The sequence below is a fragment of the Pezoporus occidentalis genome, unplaced genomic scaffold (genome assembly GCF_034315485.1).
Source record: "Pezoporus occidentalis ecotype Australia unplaced genomic scaffold, CSIRO_AGI_Poc_V1 ctg184, whole genome shotgun sequence".
NCBI lineage: Eukaryota > Metazoa > Chordata > Aves > Psittaciformes > Psittacidae > Pezoporus > Pezoporus occidentalis.
Genome location: NW_026913683.1, coordinates 455029 through 482017, shown reverse-complemented (window position 1 = coordinate 482017; position 26989 = coordinate 455029). Strand labels below are relative to the sequence as shown.

Genomic DNA, 26989 nt, shown 5'->3' with positions numbered 1-26989 from the left:
CTCAAAAAAGACTAAAGGAGACACCTGGTGCTTTTCTCACACCCTTCTACTGGTTCCAGGAAAAGGATCAATCTGATCTGCCACATCTCCTCACAAATCTCAGGAGTTACTCAGCCTCACCAGCTCATGCCCGCTACTAAAAAGACCATATGCTTTTAATCTATATACATTCAAGTTCTTTCAGTCAGTGTGATTTTTTTCCTTACCACAGTTATACCCTGGGGAGAAACTATGTGAAGTATGAACTTCTACAGCTGTAATGAAGATATGGCAAAGCTTTTCTTGCTCCTTTTATGGAGCAAGACAATGATTTTAGATGGAATAGATTCAACTTCTGAAGTTTCTGCTATGTCATATTTAGTGAATCAACTCAGCCTCAGTTAAAAATATAGCAGGGTACTCCTGTATAGTCAGGCTACGTGTTTAGATTGGAAGTGTTGGCAAAAATAAAACAACAATAGGGAAAATTATGCCTTATTTATGAGACACATGGGGGAAATGATTCAGAAAATAAAAAGTCAATTCCATGTAAGCTTTTTACAAAAGGAGGTTTCCCATCTGGAGGCAAAAAGTTTATAAAAGGTCATTCAGCTCTGCAGCATTTAGCTGTAAAACCAAAAAAAAGTCAGTATAAATAACAGATTGCTTCTCTAAGAACTAAGCAATCAGGTAGAACCAGTATGACTCTTATGCTGAAGTGAGAGGGATAGCACAAAAAGCCAAGAGAGAAGCCCCATTCCGGCTCAGCAGAGACAGCATTAATGTGAGGTCAACAATGTTCAAGTCCCTGCTCCAGTGTGTTGGTCTCCCCAAGGATATGGAGGTTGAATGGGATGGTTTGACCCCATGAATTCTCTACCAAACTTTCTTCTTAGTCATTAAGATTTTGTGTTGGGCTTTCATGTTTCAAGAGAGTGCCACACATAGGACAAATGAGTATTTTTGTAGGTCTCTTGCTTTCTCTCTCTTTCTAAAATCTTCTAAAGGGGTTTTGGTTTTATCCCAGTGTGCAACAGGAACACATTTTTAATCTCAAAAATCTTTTGGGACAAGGAAACCATTTCCTGCCCGGCTCTACAATTAATCACAGCACATCCTTCTTACAGTGTGCTACAGATAAATAATTCATTACAGCTGCTTCTTCTCTTCATTCAGGCAAGGCAGTTGTGATCATTTCTACAGGAAGAAGAAGAAAGTTAATTCTTTCTATGCCTGCCTCCAGAGAAGGATTTAGACCCTCTCACAAGAAGCTTTGATAAATTAATAAACCTCCTCATTATTTACCACACTTGTCCAGAAACTGATTTCAATTGCAGCTCTTTAATTTTCCAGATAACATCTTTAGAGTTTGAGAAGATTTGCCTAACCAGTGCCTACAGTCAAACTGTGAACTATTATTCCTACTTTTATTAACAAGATGGGTCTGGATTTTGCTGCACTATGAGTTACACAAATATCAGGATGAACCCTCACAGCTCTTGTGACTGCTTGTTGGAGTCATGACTGTGGCTTTGACATCTGTGCCAGTTTGACGATGCAGTGGTGATCCATGCTTTAAGAAAACAGATTTACTTGTGTCTGGTCAATCATGAATTACAAAAAGATAGACAAATATGGGAGTAGTCTGGTAACGTAGGTTGGATCCAAGGGAGCCAAAGATAGAGTCAGTTTGGCATGGAAACCAGGGCAAAGTCCTGTTGAAGCTATTGTCTCCCTTCTGAGAGCTCCTGCTTGCAGTCCCCTCTGATCTGAGATCGTTTAAAAGGCAAACCCTGGTCCCATATAGCTTAAGCTATGCGAAACCCACTGCTCTAGAAACATGCTCCACCTGCATCTGAGACACTACCAGGATGCTGGGGGCATTGATAGGCCTGATCAGCCCCACCTGGCACCCACATCACAACCTGCCAGTGGTCCAGGAGATCTATTTAAAGCTCAGCCTAAGGCAATTGCTCTATTTGCTCAGTTATGGTTCTTCTTTGGCTGGACTTTGACCTATGAATTGACACTCCTTTCACCGTGGAGGTGCCTGATGGCCTGGGCAGTGAGCAGTGCTAACATGCAGAGTTCTCTCCATGAAAGTTTAGGTAAAGCTGGGAAGATCAAGGTTTGGTTTCAATATCTTGGCTATTTCAGAGCATGGGGAAAGCTGCTCAGCAGCTGCTGTGAATGACAGGGATATGCAAGGGCCTGGGGGCTGGTAATGCTTCCAGTGGGTGAGACAGTGAAGTTGGGATTTCAGCACAACTCCTTTGATGCCTGTTCAGTGCAGCTGTGAGGATGACAGATGTGCTAAAATAGACTTGGCACCCCTGAAAAATCTCACCCTGCTGCATGGAAGAAGGCAAGAAAAGAGGTAAGAAAGGAAGGAGAAAATTGTTCATCTAATGTTTTTTGTACATAGTCTGAGATCCTGTTTGCTTTCATAAAAGCTATTCTTGTGCCTTTTAAAACTCCAAGAAATTTTTTTCTGTCCTCATGTGGCTTGTTGGAAATGCATCAGCATTAATTGATTTGTCAATTTAGTAGGCAGCATCTTCCATTAGTGCAAAGTGGTTAGTGTTAATACTCTATTGCATTTTTATAGAAGCGTGTTCCTAGAAATTATATCTTATCTTGTTTATACAACTGTTAGATTAAAACTTGTACCTGCCTGATTATGAAAATAAGGGAACACTCAACAACATGCAGTTAAGTTTATCATAGTGTGAAACTATTGTAAGATACATCTGAACTGCTGTGAAGCCAACTTAATGTTTTATTGTGTTGGGAATGCTACCACAGGGTATACATGCCAACTTCCCAAGGAAGTGCACAGGAGCTGCAGAGGTGAGTTTGGCCTCAATTTTCAATTCAGGTTCTCATATAAAATGGCACCTCCTTAGTAAACTCACAGGACTGTGTGTGTAATTGAAACTTGCAACTTGGCTCATACTTGGACCATTTTAGCATCATTTCTTACACTGAAGAGCAGTGGATTGCATAAAATGGCAAACACTTGAATTAAAGATACACCAAATGCCTTGTGAGATCCATTTGATCACACTAGTCCAGATCCATCTGTTTCTGTTGTTCTGTGTACTTTGCCAGGTTATTTAGTGTACAGAGAACCTCTGGTGTGAAGTCATGCTAAAAACACCCTCCTGCGGCTGCCTGGCACTGTATGTGTTGGCAGGGAAGGATTTACTCAAGTCTTCCTTCATTGCAGAGATTCCCAGAAGCCATAATAGCTTTTTAAAGACACTGACAGGCAGCATAATGCAGAGCAGCTCCCAGGATGCCCTAAGTTATACCAGAGGGGTAGCCTGGCTGTGGGCCAGGCAAGGAGAAGGCATTTCAGTGCTGGTTTGTTTGCCATCTCTTGCTACCACTTGGCCTATTCTCAAACACCAGCCATATCACACAAGCAGCCTTCAGAGGTTTCACTCGGTGAAATTGCCATACAGTTCTCTTACAGAGAGAGCCACTCCTAATTGAATCTATGACTGTCAGTGCTCCTCCTGTGTCTTGGAAAGGCCTGACTTGTTAGAGACCTGCTCCATGGAAATGGAGAACAGAGGTCCCCAGTTGTGTGCTGAGAAAGTGCTCTGGTGAGGTCTGTTGAACAGCACGTGGCCCCAGCTGGTTGTCTTGTGATGAATAAGGTCATGACCATATGACAACACAGGAAAACTCTGCAGTGTCCTCTTCGTCCTCCAAAGAGGAATGTCTGCTGTCAGCATTTGGCACACACAACCATTGTATCCACCTTAAATTGGACTTAACCTGCTATGTGCTTCGTGAATGAGAACTGCATGTGGCACCTAGCAGAACTCAAATTTAGAGAAACTCATTCAAAGGCCTCTGCTTTCTGGCGATTTGCCCAATCTTATGTTCTGCCATACACTTGGCCACCTAGACTGTAATTTGAATGGCCAGCAATAGTGGCTGTGTTAAAAACCAAACAGTTTAAATTAATCAACAGACTGAAAGTCTTTCATTGCCACTTCCAACTCCTCTTGTGAAAATATTCCTAATAATTCTGTCTGCAAAGGACTTGTACTGCAGGTTTAGGTATCCACTATTGATAGTAATACATTTTATTTAAATATTACCACAGAACAAAAGAACAATACAAATTAAATACATGTTAAGCTGTCTAATATTGAGGGAACTAATAAGAACAGTCTCTTTTTTTTCTAGGCAGGAGATTAATACTATTCAAATTCCATTTTATTTGCAATGGAGCATATGTATATATAGCCTAGTCCTGTTTCTCCAGTGGGCAGTTTAACTGTACTAATTAACACCTTAAATGGTAAAGGCCTCCTCTCTGCACTGAGCACAAGAGTGATGCCTTTTCTCGAAAAGCTGGGAGAGGAGAGAAGCCTATAAAATAAAGGTGAAGGTGGTGATGGAATTGGTTTTACTGGAGATCTTCCTGGAGGCTTTCCTACAAGACACTCTGCTAAAACAGTCCTTTCAGTGGGAGCAGGGAGGAGGACTGGGAATGCTGAAACTAAAACCGCTGTCCTGATCTCCTGTCCCAGAGAAGGGAGCCTGAGCATCTGTGCCATGTGACATGTCAAGGCATGGGCTCAGCTCCACTCAGTTTTCATCCTGTTTGGCAAACAGTTTGGATTTGTCAGTGTGTTTCTGTTCGTATGTATTTGTTGATACTTGATGAATTGTTTTCTGATTTCTGTTCCCTGACAGTTTCCATCACCCACCTTAATTTCTGGAGCTGAGCTTTTTGTATCAAACTGACCTCTACAGAGGAACTGTTCTCTTTAATTGGGTGTCAAGATGAGGATTTGGCCTGGCTCATACCTAGTTCACTCTCAGCCTTATCAGGGCAACTTTTGCATCATGTCTTGTGTTTTTAGCCTTCTAAGTACTGTTGGTGAAGAAAGAACTCAAACAGGACATACCAGTTTAATTTAGACTGTTGCAATCTCCTAATACAAAGGCACTCAAGTTCTTAAGACCGCTCAGTTTCTGTAATTTGGGTGCTATTCAGCTTGCAACTGTAGAAATGTAGCTTTCATCAACATTTGAAAACAATCAGTCTTCTTCCTCACCACTGTTTCAGTCCTTACTCTGTTCCAGTTTATTTACTGTCTCTTCTGCTTTTGCTACTGCTCTAATAGCACACTTAAACTACCAAGTGAAGAATATATTTAATAATTATGCTTAGTGATTCAACAGAAAGTGTCACCAGAGGACTTTCATATTCTTTCCAAACATTAACGCATTTCTGTATTTGTTCCCTATCTTCTAGTACTTGCAGGATTTAAGACTTTTACCTTGTGACAGTGAAATATTGTTATGTTATATCCTTTGCAGTAGATTAAGTCTATTTCATAAAATGGGATAGTCTTAATTCTTACTGAAGTGTCTAAAGAGATGAGGATCAAAAGGCACTGTAGGATAATGGAGTAAGTCTTTCACATATCCACTCTCTTCTCTGCAACCTACATATTGGATGCATAATTTTATGTCATTTTTCCAAAGTTTGGATAGCCCTTTTAGAATTAAGACTAAGGAATTAGTGGTTGTTTAAAGGTAAGACGTATGTCCCAAAATGAAGTTTTTCTGAAATATTAACTTGGGGTGAAGAAAAGGCAGCTGTATCATTTACTGAGACCTTTTAGTTATAGCTTTAGTTATAACAGGACACTTTAGGAAGCATTTAGGTACCAGGATGTTGAAAACAAAATATTCAGTATGGTCATTAAAGAAAGCACCTAAGACTCTCAGAACATCCTCCTTTCATTCGGATCATTTTATGATGGATTTGCCTCCTCTCCTCCATCATTCGTGTTTTAAAGGTAAAAAAAAATAAATGGTCCAGCATTGTTCTGAAACAATCCAGGGGAGCAATATATTCCAAAGCTGTATAGCCATAACTAATCACTTTCATTCATGGTTTATGTCAGGGTAGAATTTTAACTTGCAATTAACTTGCAATTTCAGGCAGTTAGCGGTTGACCTTTTTCTGCTTTCAGGCTCTAAACCAGATTTAGCTATCTCTTCAGAGAACTAATGTGATTAAACCTTCATGTGTGTCAGAGCTCCACATAGATGAGTGGCAGAGGAACTTAAGATGGCTTGAGTCACCTTTCTTGGGAAACTCTAGAGCTGGTTACAGCATTCCAAACAGCTCTTTCTACATTGAATTAGAAACAACCAAACAAAACACTCAACCACAAAACCAACCCCAAACCAAAAGAACCCCAACAAACCAACCAGCAAATCCCCCTGTTGAGATTCCTTCATAAAAAGGAAATGTAAAATAGTGTGAACTTGTGTCTTCAGCTCCTTTAAGATATTGCCTCTACATGTTATGTGGAGCATGTTAAGCTGACTTTCTATCAGTAACAGGGATTCCCTGTGACAGGGGATTTTGAGCCACTGAATTTGTAAATGTTTCTTTTGATGTTGCTCTACTGGTCCAGTGCAACCTTGTCCCTGGATATTGGCCAGTGGTTCTTCCTACCATTCAACAGACAGGAGTTTTGTCTTCACTCGTCTTGTGCTTGTATTTCCAAGTTACGAGAATTACCACACTGTGGCTGAATATACAGTTGGCCTCAGTAACGTTTCCACAGGATGTGGATTCAAAGGGTTTTTCCTCAGACTGGATTGACTGAGAGCAGTAACATGAGGATGTGGACCTTTTGGACTGAGTCCAGAGGAGGGCCATGAAGATGGTCAGATGGCTGGAGCACCTCTCCTATGAAGACAGGATGAGAGAGCTGGGCTTGTTCAGCATGAAGACTCCAGGAAGAGCTGATAGCAGCCTTCCAATACCTAAAGCAGTACAAGAAATCTGACGGGGGATACTTTACATGGGCTTGTAGTGCTAGGACAAAGGCTTTAAACTAGAAGAGATAGATTTAGGTTAGATACAAGAAAGAAATTCTTTACTGGGAGGAGGGTGAGATGCTGGAACAGGTTGTCTAGGAAAGTTGGGGCTGCCCCATCCTTGCCAGTGTTCCAAGATCAGGCTGGACGGGGCTTGGAGCAACCTGGTATAGCAGGATGTGTCCCTGCCTATGGAACTAAACGAGCTTTAACGTCCCTTCCAACCCAAACCATTCCATGAGTGACTCCCAAACACCGGTGTATTCGCAAAAGCCTCTCTCTACCCGTTAAGCACCGTTTAACCGCGGAAAGCCTGTTTCAAACAGGCACCTGCCCCCCACACCGCTTCCCCGTCCCGCGGACCGGCGCGGGTACGGCGTTGGGGGGAGCTGGCGCGGGCCCCGCCCCGCGCGGCAGGGGCGGGGCGGGCCCCGGATGCAGTTGCTGCCCCGGCGGCGCGCGCCCAGTTCCTGCGCGTGTCGTCGGCCTGCTGCAGCCCGCCGGTCGCGACATGTCGCTGGTGGCGGAGGCCTTTGTGACTCAGCTGGCCGGTGAGGGACGTGCGCGGGCGGGTGATGGCACAGAGAGGGACGCGAGCGAGCTGGGCCCCGCTGCGCACCGGGTCGCGGCCGGAGGGAGGCGGCGGGGCAGGAGACAAGCCTTCGCGGCCTCGGTGGCCACGGCCCGGAATGACCCGGGGCTGGGGCGAGGCGGCCTTGTCTTCCTCGGGGAGGGGCGGCCGTGAGGGCTGGCGGCGGTCCGAGAACGTCGTCTGCCTGGCGCTCTGAGGCAAGGACAGGTCACGGCCCGACTCCCCACAGGGCACGGCGGTGCCGGTTCGTCTCGGGGCCCCATTACAGGGTTCCTAGGGCGTAGTTTCACTTTCGTTTAATAACTTCTCTGTCTTTAAAACCATTTACTTTCCCTTAGTGGTCCAAAAACCGGCATCGTATTTATATTTAAGCAGCTGGAGTTGAGTTCCGCAGCATGGGAGAGCTCAGTGCGGTGCCGTCCTCTCCCCGATCCCCATGGCTGAGTCTTGCGTTTCCCATGTTGCTCTTGTGATAAACTGAAGCTGGGCCGCGTCCAGCTGGACGTGAGCCTTGTCATGAAACAGAAATGAGTATCACTGTGGAGTTACGTAGCAAAAAACTGATGTTAATCTGCTCTGAACAGGAAAAATCCCAACATGCACCTCTGATAATTCCAGGCTAGGAAGTTCAAAATACATTTAGTGTTTCACACTGAAACTGTGTGCATTGATCAATTTCTCCTTACTTGTTATTCTCTGTTCCTGATTTCTTCCTGCTAAACAAGCAAATTGTAAAATATGGCAATGACAGACCCAAATTAAATACAGTGCGAAGAATATGTGTGTTTGAAGTGCTGGAAACAAGAAGACAAAGTTCTGCAACAACTGGCTCTTTTCCCTCCTTGCTGAAGTGTTCTTGGGGAGATTCTTGCCTCCCTTTTGGGGTCGTTGCTCTCTGCTTATACAGTCTCATTCGTGTGTTAACAGTTGTACTATTAAGGTGGTGTTTTGAGGGCACCAGAGCTACTCAAGTACTTCTGGACCCTCCTACAATTTAATAAGCTTGAAACAGTAAGCACCTCGACTTTACCTGTCAGTCATGGGTTAAGTGATGCTCATTTTCTTTTTATAGGTAATTTGTTTGCATGTAATAGAAAAATACTGGCAACACTCCTTTTGCAGAGCAGAAATGGTTGGTGCTTATTTTATTAATCATGTACTTCTGCTGGATATGCAGGTAATTACTGTGACTCAAGGTGCAATACAAATCCTTGTTGCAGACCTGAATCATTCTTCAAAACAAAATTATTGTTTTGAAAGGCATTGTCTTTGCTTTCTCAGAAGCAAATCAGTGTCAAAAGCAGTTACCTGCCTTGAAAATAATACAAAAAAAACCTTTTGCCAGTGGGTCATGTCCTTCCCAGCTTGTCTGTACTGTGTACCAGTCCCAGACTAAAACTAAATAATGGCAAAATCATTCAGTTTGTGCATATGGAAGATTTTTTTTTTTGGAAGGGGAGGAAGTTATTCAGGATATTGGCCAATACCCACCACACTTCTAGTTTTCCTGTGACATTGCACAGACACAGAAATTATTTCATTCTCATACCAAGAAGATATGAATATCCCACAAACGTAGGAATGTTTGTGCGGAAGAAAAATGGTGTATCTGCAATGAAAAAATAGCACTTAAGAGTGACACTTGTTTTAATAGTGTCTTATCTGTGGCTGTGAATACTCCCTTTCTGACATGTATGGACAGAAGTGTAAGAATGATTGAGAATTTTTTCCGTGTCCATAAAAATGAAATTTCATAGGCCTGTCATCGGGGGTGCTGTTCATGAAGACAGCCGCTTTGTCATGGCGGGTAAAATGAACTAGTGCTGCTCTAACACATAACAGCTATGAAGCATGGGTCTTTGCATGCAGGTGTTTGAAGACAGTCATCCCAGCATAGTTTGTTTTCTAGAAATGTTTTAAAAGCCAAGGGGAAGGTTTTAGTAGGGAAGAGGATCACAGCTTTGTTTTACACAGTCTTGCTTGTGTATATATTAGAGGTTTTTTTTTTCAAATACTACCTATCTTTACCTTTCCTCCATCTTATGCATTCACTTCTGATATCCCCTATTCACTGTCTTAGTAGAAATTGAAACGCAGAAAATACCATCTGAATATAAGAAAAACTTTTATTTTACTGTGAGGGTGGGTTAATGTTGGAACGGGTTGCTCAGAGTAGTTGTGGAGTCTCCATCCTTGAAGGTGCTCAGTACCAAACTGGAGGTGGTCCCAGGCAACCTGCTGCAGCTTCCCCTGGACCTCCAAAAGTGCCTTCCAAACTCAGCTCTTCTGTGGCCATCAGTTGTTCAGCCCACTTGTGCTGCTGCAGTAGTTCAGCACCCTGTCTGTGTAACATGCATTCACCTGAACATGCTGAGTATTGCCTGCTGCTGTAATGCATTAACAATTAAATACAAAACGATGACTAAATCGCTTATGTGGAGTAAAACACCTGCTTTAGTGCCACTCAACTGTTTGCTTATTCAGAAGGATAAAGAGGTTGATGCTGTGACTCAAGGAATAATAAATATTTCTAGGCTTCATGAATTGCAAACATGTAATGTCATATTTTAAATAATCTATTTCTGAACTGTAGAAAATATTAATTAGATAATATGGTAGAGAATTTGTTTAGAGTAGCTCAGCATCAATCATATATTAACAGGATAGGAAATGAGTGTTTATACTGTAAGAAGAATTAGAGTGCCAGCTTTCAAGTGGTCCAGAACATTAATCTTTCTAACTGTACTAGTTTTGAGAAGCTGACTGCTCAAATCATCTATAAAAGATTGTTGAAAAGATGTTTAATTGATCGCTAAATTACTCAATATGCTATACTTTCCACCCCCCCAAAAAACCCCCAAAACATTAGCTTTAGATTAGTGATCAAAAGAGAGAAAATAATATTCTTGTTTGTCCTTTGATGTCTGGAAAATTACTTCTGTTTATTGCCACTGAGTTACGTCCAAGGATCTTATGCTAGTTTTAATACTAAAGAAAATGAATGCAGTTTGAAAAACAGATGGCCTTCTGCCTTTAGATATTTTACATTCTTAGTGAGTCTACCTCCAATGTGACATGCCAGAGCACAAATAAATCTCTGACATGCATGTTTTATGTATTAAGACAAGCTGCAATTTGGCTAAGAACAAATACATAGGGAATGAAACCTGACCACCTAAATTGTTCCTGCCCATAAAGACATAAAATTTAAACCAAGTATGCATTTTGTACATCAAAATGTGCATAGGTAAATGTTAACATTTCCTGCATGTGTAAGGTGAAAAAATAAAGCTATTCTTGCTTAATAATAGGTTGTCTGCAGCACAGATTGCTTGAGCCTGCTGCAGAGGTGCTTGTAGTCAAAGAAGTGGTTTGAAAATACCAAGTTTTCAGGCTGTATAATTTTATCTCAGTGCTCTTTTATGTGGGCTTTTTTTTTGTAATCAAATGAAAAGGAATCCCTTTAACTTTTGTTCAGTTTCAGTACACAAGTCTCTTACGCTGCTCTTGCCAATTTGTGCTCAGGCCACATACATTTTATGACTTGATTTAAACCAATCCTTTGTGTGAATTGCCTATCTAATTTTTTTATTTTTTTGCTCGGGAAAAAAATGATTTTCACAGTTATTATAGTACAGTACATATTTCATTTTGAGGTAGTGTTATTTCTTGGTTTCAAGAAGCAATACAATTACAGTTTGTAATAGAATATGCTTCTGTAGTTGTTTCTGGCTCCATTAAGACTAAGCAGTGTTTCTCTAATCAGCATTTTATTGTTACATATTTTCTGCTAAAGTAATGTCTTCTTTTCTCATGCCAAAAAGAGATTGCTGTAGAGATAACGGTAACAAAATTAGTAAATAAAAAGTCCCATGTATTTTGATGTTGTCCAGTTTGATTTGCAAGTGAGCTTTCATCAGTTGTAGGATGATTCAGACATGAGTGCTGTTTAGGAGCCTAACTGTTCAGCTCACAGGAAGTCATTGGAGAACAACTTTGGAGAATAACCAGACTTTTCTTCTCTTTCTCACTCCTTTTTTTCTCTCTGGTCCTTGACTGCTCTGTTTTCTGACTGTCCCCAGGCACTAACCTCGCTTTTTCCTGTAGGTTTGGACCCTATGAGCCACTTCCTTTTCAAAACAAGAATGAATGGAAGAGCTTGGTTGCTGTCTTTTGCTCTAGTTGGAAGGTGTTGCATGTTGCTGCGCTGCTGGGCATCTTCAGCTGTCTTTTTTGAAAGTGGGTGACAAACTGCAGGTGCATGCAAGCCATGGGGAGGGCAGAGAGAAAGTCCACACCAGGTTCTGAAATGTTTATTATTATTATTTTTAAATTCTGGTCTTCAGTTATTGAGAAGGTGACATAGATTTCACGTGAAAATGGATATTTTAATACAAACTGGAAGAAGCTACATGTAGTAGTAAAGCCTATGAAATGCATAGGAAGGACTGGAAAGATCCAAGGGAAATTTTACAGTTATTACAGAGAATGCAGGACAAATTGATACCAGTCTCATTTGGTAGGGGAGGTGGGAACATCCAACCAAAAAATTGGAATGTGCATACTGAATTGGAAGGTAAAAATGCTGAGATGGGAATTTTTAACAGTTCTGCCTTCTAGCAGTTTTATAATGAAATTGAAGCCAACGTAATGCTTGCATTCTTAGCAAGAACTTCCAATGTCCAACATTTTTTTTCTCATTTGAATGCCGTATTGGAGAAACTCTGGATGCATTGGAGGGTGTTCATGGAAAGCCTTGGAAAAGAAAAGAGGAAGGCTGTGAGGATATGATTAAGACAACAGGATAAATGTTTTCAGATTTTGAAGCAGGGAATCTGCAGTGTTTCCTAGAGGTGAGGAAGAGCTATTGCAAGTGCCATAGTTTTGGGCCGTCTTAAAGGTTGAGCTTTAAAGCAGCATTTTCCTCCTGGCTAGGGGCAGTGCTTGGTTGGCTGACTGCACCAGTGCTGTTTGCATTTCTACCCTGCAGAGTTCTCCTGCCTAGACATTTTGGCTTTTCTTGCCCCTTTGCAAGACTGGCTCAGAGACTCTCTGTAGTCATCACTTTGTGTCTCCTGGTACTGCTGTGCTCAGGCTGTGAGCAAGATAAAGAGATAATGAAGGGGAGCCTTAACAAAAGGCCAGAAGGGGCCAAGGCTGGATGAGCAGGAGTTGTGTATGTGGGGAGTAGCTTTTAGAGCAGGTATGGGATAGTAGGGTGCTGACTGGTGGGACAGATTTGTAGTATCTCTGTTGTGGATTACAGTAGGGGTGGCTTGGATGAGAAAGCAGGGAGCTAGCTCCTTGAGGCACTTTGCAGAAATGGTGCTAAGACTGCCTGCCAGACATCCTGAGGGGGGGAGGATTTCATACTATCACAGAGAAGAGGGGATCTCAGTCTAAGAGAGTTTTCAAAAGACTGATTTAAAATATACAGATGTCAATAACATGGCTGAGAAACCTCCCAGTCCAGTAAAGCACTTAAGGCATTCATTGGTATCATACTTCTACCATCCTATTCTTCACAGGTCCTATGCTTGAAGTTTTACTTCTTGAGTAAGGGCCAAAGAGCACAAGGTTCTTAAGTAGCACAAAGGGAAGGGACTGATTTAGAGATCTATAAAAAGCTATAATTAAGAATTACAGAGCTTTGAGATGGAGCATTTATGCTGAATAACAGGAATAAGTAAAATAGCTCCAGCCTGTCAGGACTTTATAAATAAGTCTTTTGAGATCATTTAGCTGGCACGCTCTCTGATTTTTCTGAAGAAATCCAGATGTTGATTTAGGAACAAGTTTTATTTATGGATTTGATTTTGCTGAGGTTTTTGGCCTCCTCTCCTGATGGGAGGCATGATTCTGCAAGTGCAGAGCTGCCAAGCGGTCACCCTCCTGTGGCCTCCCTTAGCAGTGAGAATGCTGAGCACCCTGGAGGATTGAATCCACAGATGTGTGTACTCTGGAAAGTCAACTCAAAGACAGTAACAGAATTGGACTAAAGCTTAAATATATGCAATTAATAGCTTTCTTGGAGGGTGAAGAAGCAGATCGTGTAATGTTAAATGGCTGTTGCAGTAATGTCACACACTGACTCTCTTAGTGGTGCAGCCACAGGGAACTCAAGTTTGAGAATTGCTGCTGAGATTAAGTCTTTACATTGACAGTCTGCTTGATCAATAATTACCGAGCAGTCATGATTTATCTGAATTGTAATATCTCTACAGAGGAGGCCTGGGATGGATTTAAGCAAATGATGTAATTATTTGATACATGATTTAATGCATACTGTTTAACTTATGTGAAAGTCAGCTTTCATTTGGCAAGGCACTATGAGACGCTTTTTGGTCCCTTGTCAGCAGAGCCTGGGAGTTGCTGATGCTTTCATTTTTTCTTGGCCCTTTTTAGTTTACATGATCAGGCAAATTACTTGAAATTGATTTGTACTGGTGCGGGTGGGTTGAACCAGTGGGTCTTATGGAAGCTAATTCACAACTTTCTTGTACTTCCTTTATTGATCACTGTTAATGTACAAGATGTATATTTTTAACTGCTTTGGTTCCAAAGTGGCTGCAGCTTCACTGGATTAAACAAAAGATATTCCTCCACATATTTCATGTAATAAGGATATAGAAGCACATAAATTCCTGTCATTTTCTTTTTAAACAATGTATTGGTACTTGAAAATACCACTGATTTGTATTATGAAAAGAGAAGAAGTGATCATCTGCTCCATTTTGATGCATCTTGACATCAAGTGGTTAATAATCCTTTCTTCTCCTGGAGTCTGTGGGATAGCTTTCTGTGTGGTTTTCTTGACATTACCACATTCTAGAACAGAGTGAGCAGCAGGTTTCCCCAAAGCACCAGTCTTGGGAAACCAAAAAAAAGTAACTATTTTCCTGCTGATTGCTGCATAATATTTGGAGATTGTAAGTAATAATGTTGGATGTGGATGTTGCCCAGTTGTACGACTAAATTTCTTTTTAGTGTTTACTCTTGTGAGAAAACAATTTTGAGGTATCTCATTATAACTTAATGAAATTTTTACCTAGGGAGATGCTGAAGGAAACTATGTGGAAATAATGTGTAAGTTAATATCTTCGGTGTAATACTGCATTACAGTGATTCAAATGCCAACTTTTGTGTTTTTTTTTTTTTTTTTTTTTTTGGTTTTTAATAGAGGATATCTTGCCTCTTGGCTGTTTTAGCAGGCCTTTAATGCCATGTGAACCAAACCGGTAAATACAGATGTTTTAGCTTTCCTCCTTTTTATGCAAGCTTAATATAAAAATGTTTAAGAAGATAGCAGAAAAGAAACTGGGCCATGCAAATTTGATTACTTTACAGAAGAAGTAGTCTTTATTTGTATACAATTTAAACTTCTTAAGATTTCAGGGAATCGCTCTCTCTGAGAAGATCAAGTATTCCCAGACCAGGTCCTAGCCTCACCTACCCAACAGTACATAGTGAGCTGCGTGGAAGAGGTTGTTAGTTGACAGAGTGCTATGGTTACAGAAGCAGAAAGAAGATTTCAAAGGATAAATTGCTGGCATACTGAGAATTTAGTAAATTTTGTTTATAAGAGATTTGGGGCAGAAATTGCCTTGATTTACTTCTCACTGTATAGTTTCAGTACTTGAGAAATAATAACAGGATAGTTACATTCAGTGTTAATTTGGTAGCTTCTTATTAGGCATAGGCTAATCTTATAGCAGAAAATTATTTCTCTCTGCGCTGCTTTTCAGAAATGTTCTTGCCCCACTGAGTTTCTGTGGTATTGGTAAGAGCTGGGAATAACATAATTGCAAGTTGGGTGTTTTTATACAAAAGCTTTCAACCTGTTGATAACTTCATTTTCTGTGCAGGAGGGAACATCTTGATGCCCAGACCCAGAGGTCTGGGTAGCTTGACAAGTGTGCTAAAGGAGTGTCAGAAAAACAGGGCAAACCACACTGCCTACCCTACTGTTTGAAACTGCCTGTTCGTACTAGACTGCTGAAATGGCGTAATTGTTGGTTAGCATATTCCACAATTTAACATGCAAAGGATTTAGCATCTTCTCATTTTCACAGTCAGGGTAATTTTTTTTTAAGTAAAGGATTAATGAGTAAGGATTAACGGCATAACTGTAAAGCATTTATTTCATTACATCTTTTTCATCATTGTGAAGCTGCTTGGGGACGGTGGATAAAAATGTCTGTTTCCCCCATCCATCCAGGCAGCACTGACACAGAATAGTTTCCTAGTAATTCAGAGTGTAGGAGGTGGAACTGAGTTTTGTATGCTCATAAAGAGATTCTGAACAGCCTGGACAAGGAATTGGTGGGGCTGAGGCACTCTAGAGCATCTTGGTAATGTGGTACTTTCTGTTGCATAGATTTCACTGGGGGAATGTTATGGCAGGCTCTCATTCTTTGAATTAAAATTCATCATTGTGCAAGTATAGTATGTCCTGTTTTGAGAGCATTAGTTGGAGCTGAGATGTGTGTAGGCCTCTGGTGAGCTGCTGATCCCTTGCTGATAGTGAAGTCCAATGGTCTTAAGTATTTCTTCTTACAGCCTATGTGCATTCTCTTCTCTTGTCCCAAAAGGATTTGAGTGGATAAAGTATTATTATTGAAATGACAGCCTGAAACATCTGGTAATGTTGAAATAAAAATGCTATATGGATATCTGTCTCTGGCCTTAGTGTTGCTAAGTAAAACATCAAGTAAACGTCAAGTAAAACGTTTCAGCACAAAATCTGAAAATTGTATTTAAGCAGCATATTTTTAGTGGCAAAGAATTGGACACAGTGGTCATGACTCACTACATTTTGGAAGGTTTTTGTGAGAGCAGAAATGATGTATTTTCTAAGTCATTCTTTGACATGACAGGTGAGTAGTCTAGGAATCTCTTTTAATAGATAGTTACAAACCTGAATAATTAAAACTCCACTGGGAACATGCAGCACACCAGTTCACAGAATTTTCTTCTTCAAAGTTTAATTTGACACCTAAGAACCCTGTTTATAATTTGAAATCTGCATTTTCTATGCTAAGCTTTAAAACACTTTGACTAACAAACACATTGAGCTTAGTTAAATTTCCACGCATTTTTAGTTATCCACAAAACCAGAGATGTTATGTAGGTGGTCTGCTTACCGGTTGACTTCTCCAGTTGTGATGCTGCATCTGCCAATTTCTCAGTACCTAGGATAACAGGGCTTACACAGTGATGATTTCTGTGTCCTTCTCCCTTTAATTTTCACTTCCCAGTAACTTTTGAACTCAGGCTTATTTCAGGCAAATTTAACAGCGAGGACTGATCCTGTAGATGATTGTTTCCTATAACTGGCATTAAAACAAGCAGCGTGGTAGAGGAGAATTAGGGAAAGATGATAGTATGAGGTTTGCTTGTCCTGATCAAGCAGCAGGCAATCCACATGAAAGACTAAATATCTGAATTTGTTAAGCATGGGAAAAGTTTTCAGTAGGGTGGGAAAACAGCTTTTACTAAAGACTGCAAGCCTGAGAGACAGACCCATTGAAAACCACACAATAGTAATTCGAGGCAGAAGGAAGAACCAGGTAGTTCCTTAAGATATGTAGAGAAGCTGTTCCTGTAAGGCATACTTCCAGGCAGTTATTTCATCCTGTGAACAGCTAATGATAAAAATGTCTCTCGCGTAGGATGTAACACATAAATGTGATTCTGTGTTGAAAACTTCTGAAACTGAATTGACATCACATTTGTTAATTTTCTCTTTATATACCTAGAGTCACAGTAGCCGTGGTTAGCAGGGAAATGAACATTTAAAGACCAGAAGATTATAGTTGCCAAAGGATAAACTGGATTTGACTTCATTAGTGCACAAATGATAAGTTTGTGAGGAGTTATTATCGCATTAATCAACTTGATGGATTGGAAATATGACAGAACTGAAGCAGCGTGTAATATTAGTGCCTATTATTCTACAAATTATGTCTTCACCTACATTCATAAGGCAAGAGTCATTGCCGTACATTAAAGATGTTACACATTTTCTCCTCTTGTGGAGGCATGTGACATCCGTTCAGTGATTCCTCCTCCTCTCTTCCCCAGCAGAGTTCTGGTCTTCCTTAACTGCATGTTTTGACCTTTCAACTAATCGAAGCAGCTTGGGAGCTGATACTTGAATTTAGTGTACACCTTGCGAACCTGGACCTCTCATGTAGCAGTGCCTATTTAAACTTCTTGCTCCATCAGAATAAAAGTATTTCATACTCCAGACATCTTGGAGAGGGAAAGCGAGTAGAAATTGGAAGATATGGAACAGATAATTAGTAGGTATTTAATGATTTGATTTCCAGAGGATAGCACAATCTTTGTGTTGTGCCTCCAGTGTCATTGAACATGATCTGCATGCAGTTCTGAATGCATGCTGCAGAATATTTTTTTCTAAGATATGAGTAATAAAACATGAATCATCATGTGAAGTTGATTGTTTTAAAATCCAGTCTGTGGAGTGATAGCAAAATCAGTTATCTTTTGTCTGGTCTGTAAGAACTGAAGGCCTCACTTCAAGGCTTATGAGCATGTACTCACCTCATCCAGACAGGGTCAGAATTGTGACCTCCCTCTGGAGACTATCAGGTGCCAATGGCAAGGGGGTATTATTCATTCATTTTCTTAGAACTGATGAAATTTTAAGTTTAAGATGTGCTAATAATGAAGGCTTAAATTTATATGTGGCTGTTTGTTCTCATTTCATTATTTGTCAGAAGACATATGTTAGTACACAACTAAACTGTCAATGAGTGAATGCAAAGATTTAAAGCTCCTTGCCTTCCCTCAAGTTAGGTGTGTGCTGCTGTGTACTAAGACTGTGGGATAAAGACTTCATATAATGACTAATGAAGTTATGGTCAGCAGATATGGTTCATGGAAATCTGTTGTGTAGTTTTGGATTCTGTGTGCCAAGAAGTCTTTATATGTACCTATGTATGCATACCTATCTTCACAGCTGCATATAGCATAGTGCCAAGATCAGACTGGAACTAGTGTTTGAATTTCTTGAAATATACCTAGCTTTTTTGTTGGAAAAAGAAAAGTCCACTTGACTTTTGTGTGTCTGAAATATTTCAGCCCCATGCTTGTGTAAAAATAGGCCACTTCCAGTTTGGGCTAGAATTCAAGAAGTAGATGTAAATCTGTCATTTCAGTCTGAAGAGGGGCAGGCAAAAAAAAATCAGTTGAAATGGGCACATGCGATTTGAAGTTCTCTGTACTCTTTTCGGCATGTAAAAAGGATGTTTTCCCTGGCTGGTTGCAGTATTTATGAGATTGATGTACATTCATGACTTAGTTACTTCTGTAAGTATCTCGGACTCCAACACTGGGAAGTTTGCTAAAGTATAGTAATAACGTTCTTAATTTCCTCATTCTGTTTGTTCTTGCAAGACTTCAGTGGACCTGAAGAAATGTATGTTAGATAAAATACTTTAAACAGTTAAGGCTGTAGTACTGCAGGCACTATCTTAGTCCTGTTTAAAGAAGTAAATGTACTTCCACCTGAAGAATTTTTACTCCAGGGCAAAACTTTAATGGAGAAACCATTAACCATTAAAACCAATAACTGCTACAATAAAACATAAAACATTTTTTGATGACACTTAAATGTGATTAGTTGCTTTCTCATGCCCATACTAGTATAGCTTTGATAGGCTCTGTGCCTGAATGTTAGAAGCAGTGACCTTTGCAAAACTGTGTACAGTGTTAGAAGCTTTACAGTTCTATGTGACTTACATAAAACCCAGTACTTCATGAATATCCAAAAAGAATGATAGTTAGGAAATTGTGTAGTCTTTTTTTTTCTTTGAGTTCTGAGGACAAAGACAAAAAGCATGACCTTACTGAAGCCAGTGGTGTATTTCTATTTGAACTACAGTTATTTATACACATCATTTCTTTGAAAAGAATAATTTATGTGATTAACACATCAATTTTGTTTACAAATAGCTAGTTTGCATAGAACACAAGGTTTGAATTGGTATTTAAAAATAAATTGTTAATCAGACATGAAGAAGGAATGTAATGGAGACAAAACAGTGTGATAACGTGTTACCTTAATGCTGCCATTAGCAGTAAATCAGTACTGATTATATTTTTGCCTTCCCATAAATTCAAGTCCTGTATGATTGATATAGTGCAGTGGTTCTCAACTGGAAGATGTTATTGTCTTTTATTTCCTTGCCTATTTTTGTAACAACTGCTCAACTGTTTTGAGCAACTGATGATGCATTTTTTTAAATGCATATTGACATTCCCATTTTAGGGTTCACCATCATTTAAAGCAATAGGTAGTCCCGGTCGTTGTGATGGGTAAGTTTCTGACATGCCCAAGTACTTGGTTTGGTGGGTATTACATAGGACCAGTGAGGACACAGCTTTAAAAGGCAGAAAGCTTCTCCATTTCCCCAGTGCATTCTTCACGCTTCGTTTAGAGGTTTGTGCTTCTCTCCTGTGTCTTGTTCTGTTCTTTCCAGAATTCTTTGTTTAGTACCTTAATGAATAGTTGCTCTTGAAAGTGGCTGGAATTGTGATGGGAAAGTGCACAAGGATGTCTTTATGGTGGAGGTAAAAGAGCTGCTTTAGGTGTTTGAGAACTACAAGACCATTCTGTAATGTAGCATGTATCTTGAATTCTAGCTTTTCTTGCAGCATTAAATTTTGGGACTTGGTTTTCTGCTCTGTATTGTCCCTCTGTGAGCAGGAGAGAAGTATGGGAGAAGAGAGTGACAGTGGGATATTTTTAGGGCAGGTAAAATCTTGCATCAGCATCTTTGCAGTTTGAGTTCCTGCTCTAGGTAGCGTTCATGTTCAGTTAGCATCTGTGAACATGTTGTTTGTCTTGCTTAATTAATTCCTCCTCTTCCCACAGCTGCAGAGCCTTGGCCTGAAAATGCTGCATTGTATCAGCAACTAAAGGGTGGGTACACTGTTCTTTTGCAATTAATAAATACTCTATTTTTAGAAAACACATTAAATATGCACTAAGACAATTAACTGAAAGGAAACACAGAAACTGTAAAAGAGTCCTTTGTATTGTTTGTCTGGTCAGAGGTTTTAGCTATGCTTGCATCTGCCGATATAAACCAGCTATTCATGGCCTATAAGGTCCTTGGTTTATTATTGACTCATTATATTGGCTGCTGTAGGCAGTGTAAAATGATGTGGTTGCAGGCGCAGTTGGCAGATTTACTGCACCAATAGCTGAGGCAGCAGATTTTTGAAGTCTTGTGGTAAAGTGGGCTCTCAGTAAAAAGGAACTGTTAAAATGTATAGGCTAGGATGGTTCAGGCTCCCTTTAGCAGCTCTTCATATATCATCAGATCACATTATGGCCCCCATTTGGGGCTCAGCAGCCTGCTACAGTTGTCAGAAGACTGCAAAGTAATGAAGACTAATAGGTAGCAGCCCTAGTCTTCTAAGCATGGAATTTTTATTGCAGTGAACTTGTCATCTTTCTTTTGTGTGACAGACCTAGACACAGTGTGCAATATTAACTGCAAGCTGCTTTTATAGGTTTCTGAATACTTATACTTTTTAGCCAGAGGAGTTATGAAGATGCGGTTTTATTTAACTTTGATTAGAAGAAGAGTAATTGGCATAAAACTCAAGCATTTGGCTTTTAGTTGTGAACATTTTTTTTATTGTACTTTGAGGTAATGTATGATAAGTGCGATTGCATTTGCGGGAGAAATATTCCTGGTATTCTGGAATTCCTTTTTTTTAAAATTCTTCTTTCTTTTTTTAATATTCACATCACAGGTTTTCTAGTCCAGCTGCATAATAATTATATAAGTGCTCCTTTTTTTATGCGTAAGAAATGCAACCCAGAATGGCTTACGGTTACAGGTCAGTGGCTAAATAGGTACTGTTGTTTGTAATTTTGTTTGTTTTTCTTTCAACAGAGGAACAAATTTTGCTTTCTGATAATGCATCTTCTCTTGCTGTTCAGGTAAAATGTCATCTTTTCTAAACTAAAGATGTTAATTCCATTTTATTTTTTTTTAATAATCACCTAGCTAAAGTAACTGTACTTAGCTAAATGAATAATATAAGCATTATTTCTATCAAAATCAATTACTTATTTCTTGCATCTGATGTGCTTTACATTGTCATTGAAGTGCCAGAGCTTAAAGGACATGAGGATTTTGAAAGACCCATGTAGAGTGCTGCTGCTTGTACTCATATTTATATTGGTCTATGTTTGTACAGTATCTGCTTGTCTACCTATTCTGGGGACTGTGTGTGCATGGTTTCTGTCTTTTGTCTCTTGGTATGCTAGTTTGTCTTGTAACATCTTGCATGAAGCTTATGGTTATTAATAGTATGATATAATAGTATAATAGCCAGAAGTTACTAATTCTCAAACCTCACACTGCCCCAGACTCAAAGCGTGTTTGCTTCATGCTGTGGGCATCAAATCTTTGTATGTCTCTGATAGGTTTTTCTTCATTTCATCATGTATACAGAGTTGAGATCCAGTGTGGTTTTTAGAAATAGTCCATATAATTGACAAAGTTGCATCTTGAATTGACATAAAAGCACCTCTGTGGCTGTGAAGTCCTCATAAACTCCATTAACCTGTTAGGTTCAGTAACCCCAAGTCTCGAGGGGATGTTTTGCCCATTAGTAGAGAGGGCCTGGTTGTCAGAAGTGGTGGTGAGCAGGATGTCTATAAGGTTCCTGTTCTTCAAAGCAACTTTGCTGCTGATGTGCTTAGTAGGGAGTTGCACTGTTCCCCTGCTTTTTGCTTTTTGTGCGTGGTCTGGCTCAGAGCACCTAGAGCAGGCAGTCTTCGGTGGCTGTCCAGAAAGGTTGGATCTCATTTAGCCAAAGTGGGACACTTGGAGACTGTAACTGACATTATTGGTAGAAAGGTTAGAATCATTTGATCGTGGTAACTACTTTCAGGATCTCAAACTTTTTTCCTTCAAGCTAGCAATCTGGGAGATACCTCTAAGAGTAAACTGTCACAGCAAGAAGACACCTTTATCCTTTGCTGGAATGGGGAGTCATCTTTGATACACCAAATAAATGGCCAGTGTTTATTTATTTGGGCAGTGTGTTTTATGTTGTGCCTCACAGCAGTGCAAATAAGCGTTTTTGTTGTTCACTGTGCTCCTTTTAACTCCAAAACCTATATTTTTTGTGGTTCTCATGAATTTTTGCGCTAACAATATATATAGGTGTGGTTTGTATTTAAAATACACAGAAAAGAAACAACATAATTTTAACATTTCCTTTTCTAATGCATCATTTTGCTTTACTGTTTCCAGTCCATTGTTATCCTACACATGTCACTTAGATGATAAATTAACTATAATATATTAAAAATGCTTCTTTTTCTTCAATATTCTCTAGCTGGACAGCTGATAGTAGCCATGGCTATAAATATGGCTCTGGTAGATATCTGATCTTAAACTTTATAGAACAATTTTGTATTGGAGAATCATATCTATTTTGAAGAATCTACATAACATGGTTGTGACTGCGAAAGAATAGCTATCCCTTGTGTCCTTGGTCCATTTTGAAATGATACTAGGATCTGTAGATCTGTAGTTATGTATTACTAGCTTAGTGATCAGAAAGCTTTAAATGTACCAGTGTGTTTCGCATAAGGGAATTGCTGAGTTCCTTTAGAATTTATCTTTTATTCTGATGTGAGCCTGTTTATCTTTTTACTGTTTTTTTGCTTGTTTGTTTGCATTTTTTTTTTCCCCTGGTACTAAATTGGGCGATAGCAGATACATATCTTGTTCATCACTGTTGAACTTCCATCTGGTGAAAACGCTCTTTTGATCAACTGGGACTGGGACTCCAAATCCTGATGCATATGGAGTCAGCCACCATCAAATCTTTAAGAAACACAGTTTGCAACAAGACTGTAAATGCGCTGCATCTGGTCTTTCTGATCTTTCTCAAAATCTCCTTGGAGCACCTTTTCATAATACTGCTGTAATAGATTTCATAGGACATATATGCAGATATCTACATATAAAATAAAGAATAAAATCCAATGCCACAGTAAGTAATTGGAGTAAAAGCTGACTATTTTAAACTTGATGACCCTGCAATAGAGATGACATTTCATGTACATCTTGTCAACAGAGAAGATTAAGCAGACAGCAGAGCAAGTTACTCTCAGAGTAGGTGTAACACATTGTTCTAGGCATTATGTTTGAATTAATGAGTGGTGAGAGCTGCAGACTCAACACAGGAAGTTGGTTGAGTCTTGCTGTTTTAATAATGATTTGACTTATGACTTCTCATTGCGCAGTGAAATCTGGGCTCCTGATTATAGCTACATGTCAGATCAGAGAGGGGGATTGCAAAGTAACTGTGGTAGTGTTCAGTAGTTAAAAACCGGTCAAACCAACAGCAAAAAAAAAAAAAAAAAGGAATTCCCTTTCATCTTGTGGAACCTCTCTGCTGATTCTGGTAGTTGTCTTTTGTTGTTGTTTTTTAATTCCTCTTCTGCCCATTGTTATTGGTGTCCTGGTTTAAACCCAGTCAGGTAACTCGTTAACTCACCCCCCCCCCTGCCTTCTTTCCCTCCCCCTACTCCTGGAGGAATGGAGAGGAGAATCGAAAAGAATGCAACTCCCACAGATTGAGATAAGAACAGTGTAGTAACTAAGGTATAACACAAATCACTACTGCTACCACCAACAATAATAATGATAAAGGAAATAACAAGGGAAGAGAATACATCACCTCAGCACCAGCCGACCGATAACTCGGTCCCCCAGCCCGACCAAGCTCTGATCCATACCTCCTCCAACCCTGCAGTCTCAGCCCTTCTGGGTAACTCCCAGTTACATCCTGGGCATGACGTGCTGTGGTATGGAATACCTCTTTGGCTAGTGTGGGTCAGGTGTCCTGTCTCTGCTTCCTCACGGCTTCCCCTCCTCCCTGGCAGAGCATGAGGCTCACAAAGTCCTTGGCCAAACCAAAACATCATTGTTATCAGCTTGTTCCTGAGCTAAAAGTCAAAACACTGCACTGCACCAGCTACCAAGGAGAAAAATGACTGCTACTGCTGAACCCAGGACATTATCCACCCCTTATTCCATACCATTCACGTCATGCTCAGTTCCCACATTTTCAATATACCATCACTCTTATCTTAGTGCATGGACCAGTCCCTGTAAAGCTGCTAAATCCATCTGGTCCATGATGTCAGGCTCCATCTCTTGTAACAATCTTCCAGAGCAGGAGAGACTGTGTGCAGTGTTCACACTCGTGAATAACCTGGGCAATAGTGTCCATTGCTAAGTCCACCCCTCGATCATGAGTCCATCTCTATGTTGCATCTCTGCTCTGATGGCCTGAAGTGCCATGGGCCCACCAGGCTCAAAATAATTCACTGTCCCCTTCAGCAGTTTCTGCAGCTTGTTGCTGGGGACTCCATACAGCTGCCTTCCATCTCCGATGCTTCCAAAGCACTGGAGGGGCCCAGTGGACTAGATACTTCCCCATACTGTCCCACACACCCTGCCACTCATGACTGTCCTTTGGGGAAAATCTCCTGGTCCTCCTATATCCTTGTCTAACCGCAGACAAGGCCCAAACCCGACTCTGCTTAACTTCTGAGATCAGACAAAATGGTCGTGGGTAAAATACATTCTGTGTGTGTGCCAACATGCTGATACCCATCACAATCAGCAGGCAGGTCCCAAGGACACCCAAATGCCATTCAAAACCTTCAGAACTCTCAGTTGATGCTGCTGTACTTGTCACTGGGGCTGGTGTAGCTGCTGTGCTTGCCGGCTCTCCCACCGCCAGCTTCTCTTTTTCTGAGTCCAGTTCTTCCTCCTCTCCCTTGCTGGGAAATGCTGCGTGGTCTCCTGCATCCTCCTGGAGCTCGGCGGGCGGCTGCCGGGGAATGCTCTCGGCCGTCGCAGGGTTCGGTTCCTCCTCGGGGCTCGGCTCCTCCGCCGCCTTCTCCCGCTGCTCAGCAGCCGCCTCCTTCCTTTCCTCGGCAGCCGCCTCCTTCCGCTCCTCGACCGCCCCGACCTCCTCCACCGGCAGCCGTCCCCTCGCGGCCTCCGGCTCCGCTCCCGCCGCCGCTTGGTCCCCGGGGCCGCTCTCCCGGGCCGCTTCAGCAGCCGCCGGCTCCCGGGGCCGTTCCCCCTCGGCTCCCCGCATCCTCACGAAGACGGAGGCGAGGACGAGGGCCAGGACGGTGAAGAGCAGCCGGACGGCCAGGTACAAGTCCACGGCCACGTCCGTCCCGCCCTGCTGCTGGAGCCCGCCCGTATTACAAGCCATTGCCATAAAGCACAGTGAGACAAGAACCTTAGCCCAAGCCCCACACTTGGTAAACACTAACACAGCAAATACCGGCTCTACGTAAGTTACAACGGTCTGAAGCTGTGAGATCAACAAGAACAACTCTGAGAGCCAATAAATCAGCATTGTGACGAGTGACTATAAATCCGGTCAGATCTGTCGTTATCTCAACCCCTCGTGCCCCACGTTGGGCGCCAAAAAGGACTGTCCTGGTTTAAACCCAGTCAGGTAACTCGTTAACTCACCCCCCCTCCCCCCTTCTTTCTCTCCCCCTGCTCTCGGAGGGATGGAGAGGAGAATCGAAAAGAGTGCAACTCCCACGGGTTGAGATAAGAACAGTTTAGTAACTAAGGTATAACACAAATCACTACTGCTACCACCAACAATAATAATGATAAAGGAAATAACAAGGGAAGAGAATACATCACCTCAGCACCAGCCGACCGATAACATGCCCCCCCCCAGCCCGACCAAGCACCGACCCATACCTCCTCCAACCCTGCAGTCTACCAGCCCTTCTGGGTAACTCCCAGTTACATCCTGGGCATGACGTGCTGTGGTATGGAATACCTCTTTGGTCAGTTTGGGTCAGGTGTCCTGTCTCTGCTTTCTCCTGGCTTCCCCTCCTCCCTGGCAGAGCATGAGGCTCACAAAGTCCTTGGCCAAACCAAAACATCATTGTTATCAGCTCTGTTCCTGAGCTGAAAGTCAAAACACAGCACTGCACCAGCTACCAAGAAGGAGAAAAATGACTGCTACTGCTGAACCCAGGACAATTGGAAACAGAATAAATTAACAATTCCTTTATCTTTCACCGGGTTCAGATTCTTTACATTTGTTGAAAATGCAACATAACTTCAAATGAGTTAGTGCATTATCTCTGGTACCTCTTGGTGTTTGCACTTCTTGTTTGTTAACTGGAAGTAGTGTATTACGCAGTTGTGTTGAAAGTGAAGCCCATTTGATCTTAGGCTGTAAAATCTTGATACTGAATGAAGTTTTATTTTCACTGCAAATGAAGTAAAATAAAATACCAATCAGTAACGATGATCCGGCTGCAGGAAAGATAACATTTTATGTAGAATGAAGGCTCTGTTCTTGTGAGATGTTTAGACCTCTTCCCATTAAAGTTAATGAAAACACATACACCTCCTGGGTAAAGCAACTCATGGTTAAAACCGTTGTCTGCTTATTTATTGTACAGCTTCCATTATAGAGCATTCTTGCTTA

At 41.1% G+C, this 26989-nt stretch overlaps 1 protein-coding gene and 1 long non-coding RNA gene across 4 annotated transcripts in view; both read left to right on the top strand.

Moving 5' to 3' along the window:
- Positions 1–26989, top strand: part of MTX2 (metaxin 2) — a 52582-nt gene that overhangs the window by 7620 nt on the left and 17973 nt on the right. Inside the window, exons 2-4 of one of the 3 annotated variants that reach the window (XM_062615830.1) lie at positions 7311–7397; positions 20340–20387; positions 21373–21419. In XM_062615830.1, coding sequence (XP_062471814.1) covers positions 7358–7397; positions 20340–20387; positions 21373–21419 — 135 coding nt within the window. In that variant the 5' untranslated portion in view covers positions 7311–7357. Of the gene's footprint in view, positions 1–7242; positions 7398–20339; positions 20388–21372; positions 21420–26989 lie in introns of those variants that run through there. The other 2 variants (XM_062615828.1, XM_062615831.1) reach the window with 2 other exon arrangements.
- On the top strand, positions 2059–6171 carry LOC134162217 (uncharacterized). The gene is made up of 3 exons (XR_009964254.1): positions 2059–2356; positions 2785–2829; positions 4696–6171. It is a non-coding gene; the product is annotated as an uncharacterized LOC134162217 (long non-coding RNA).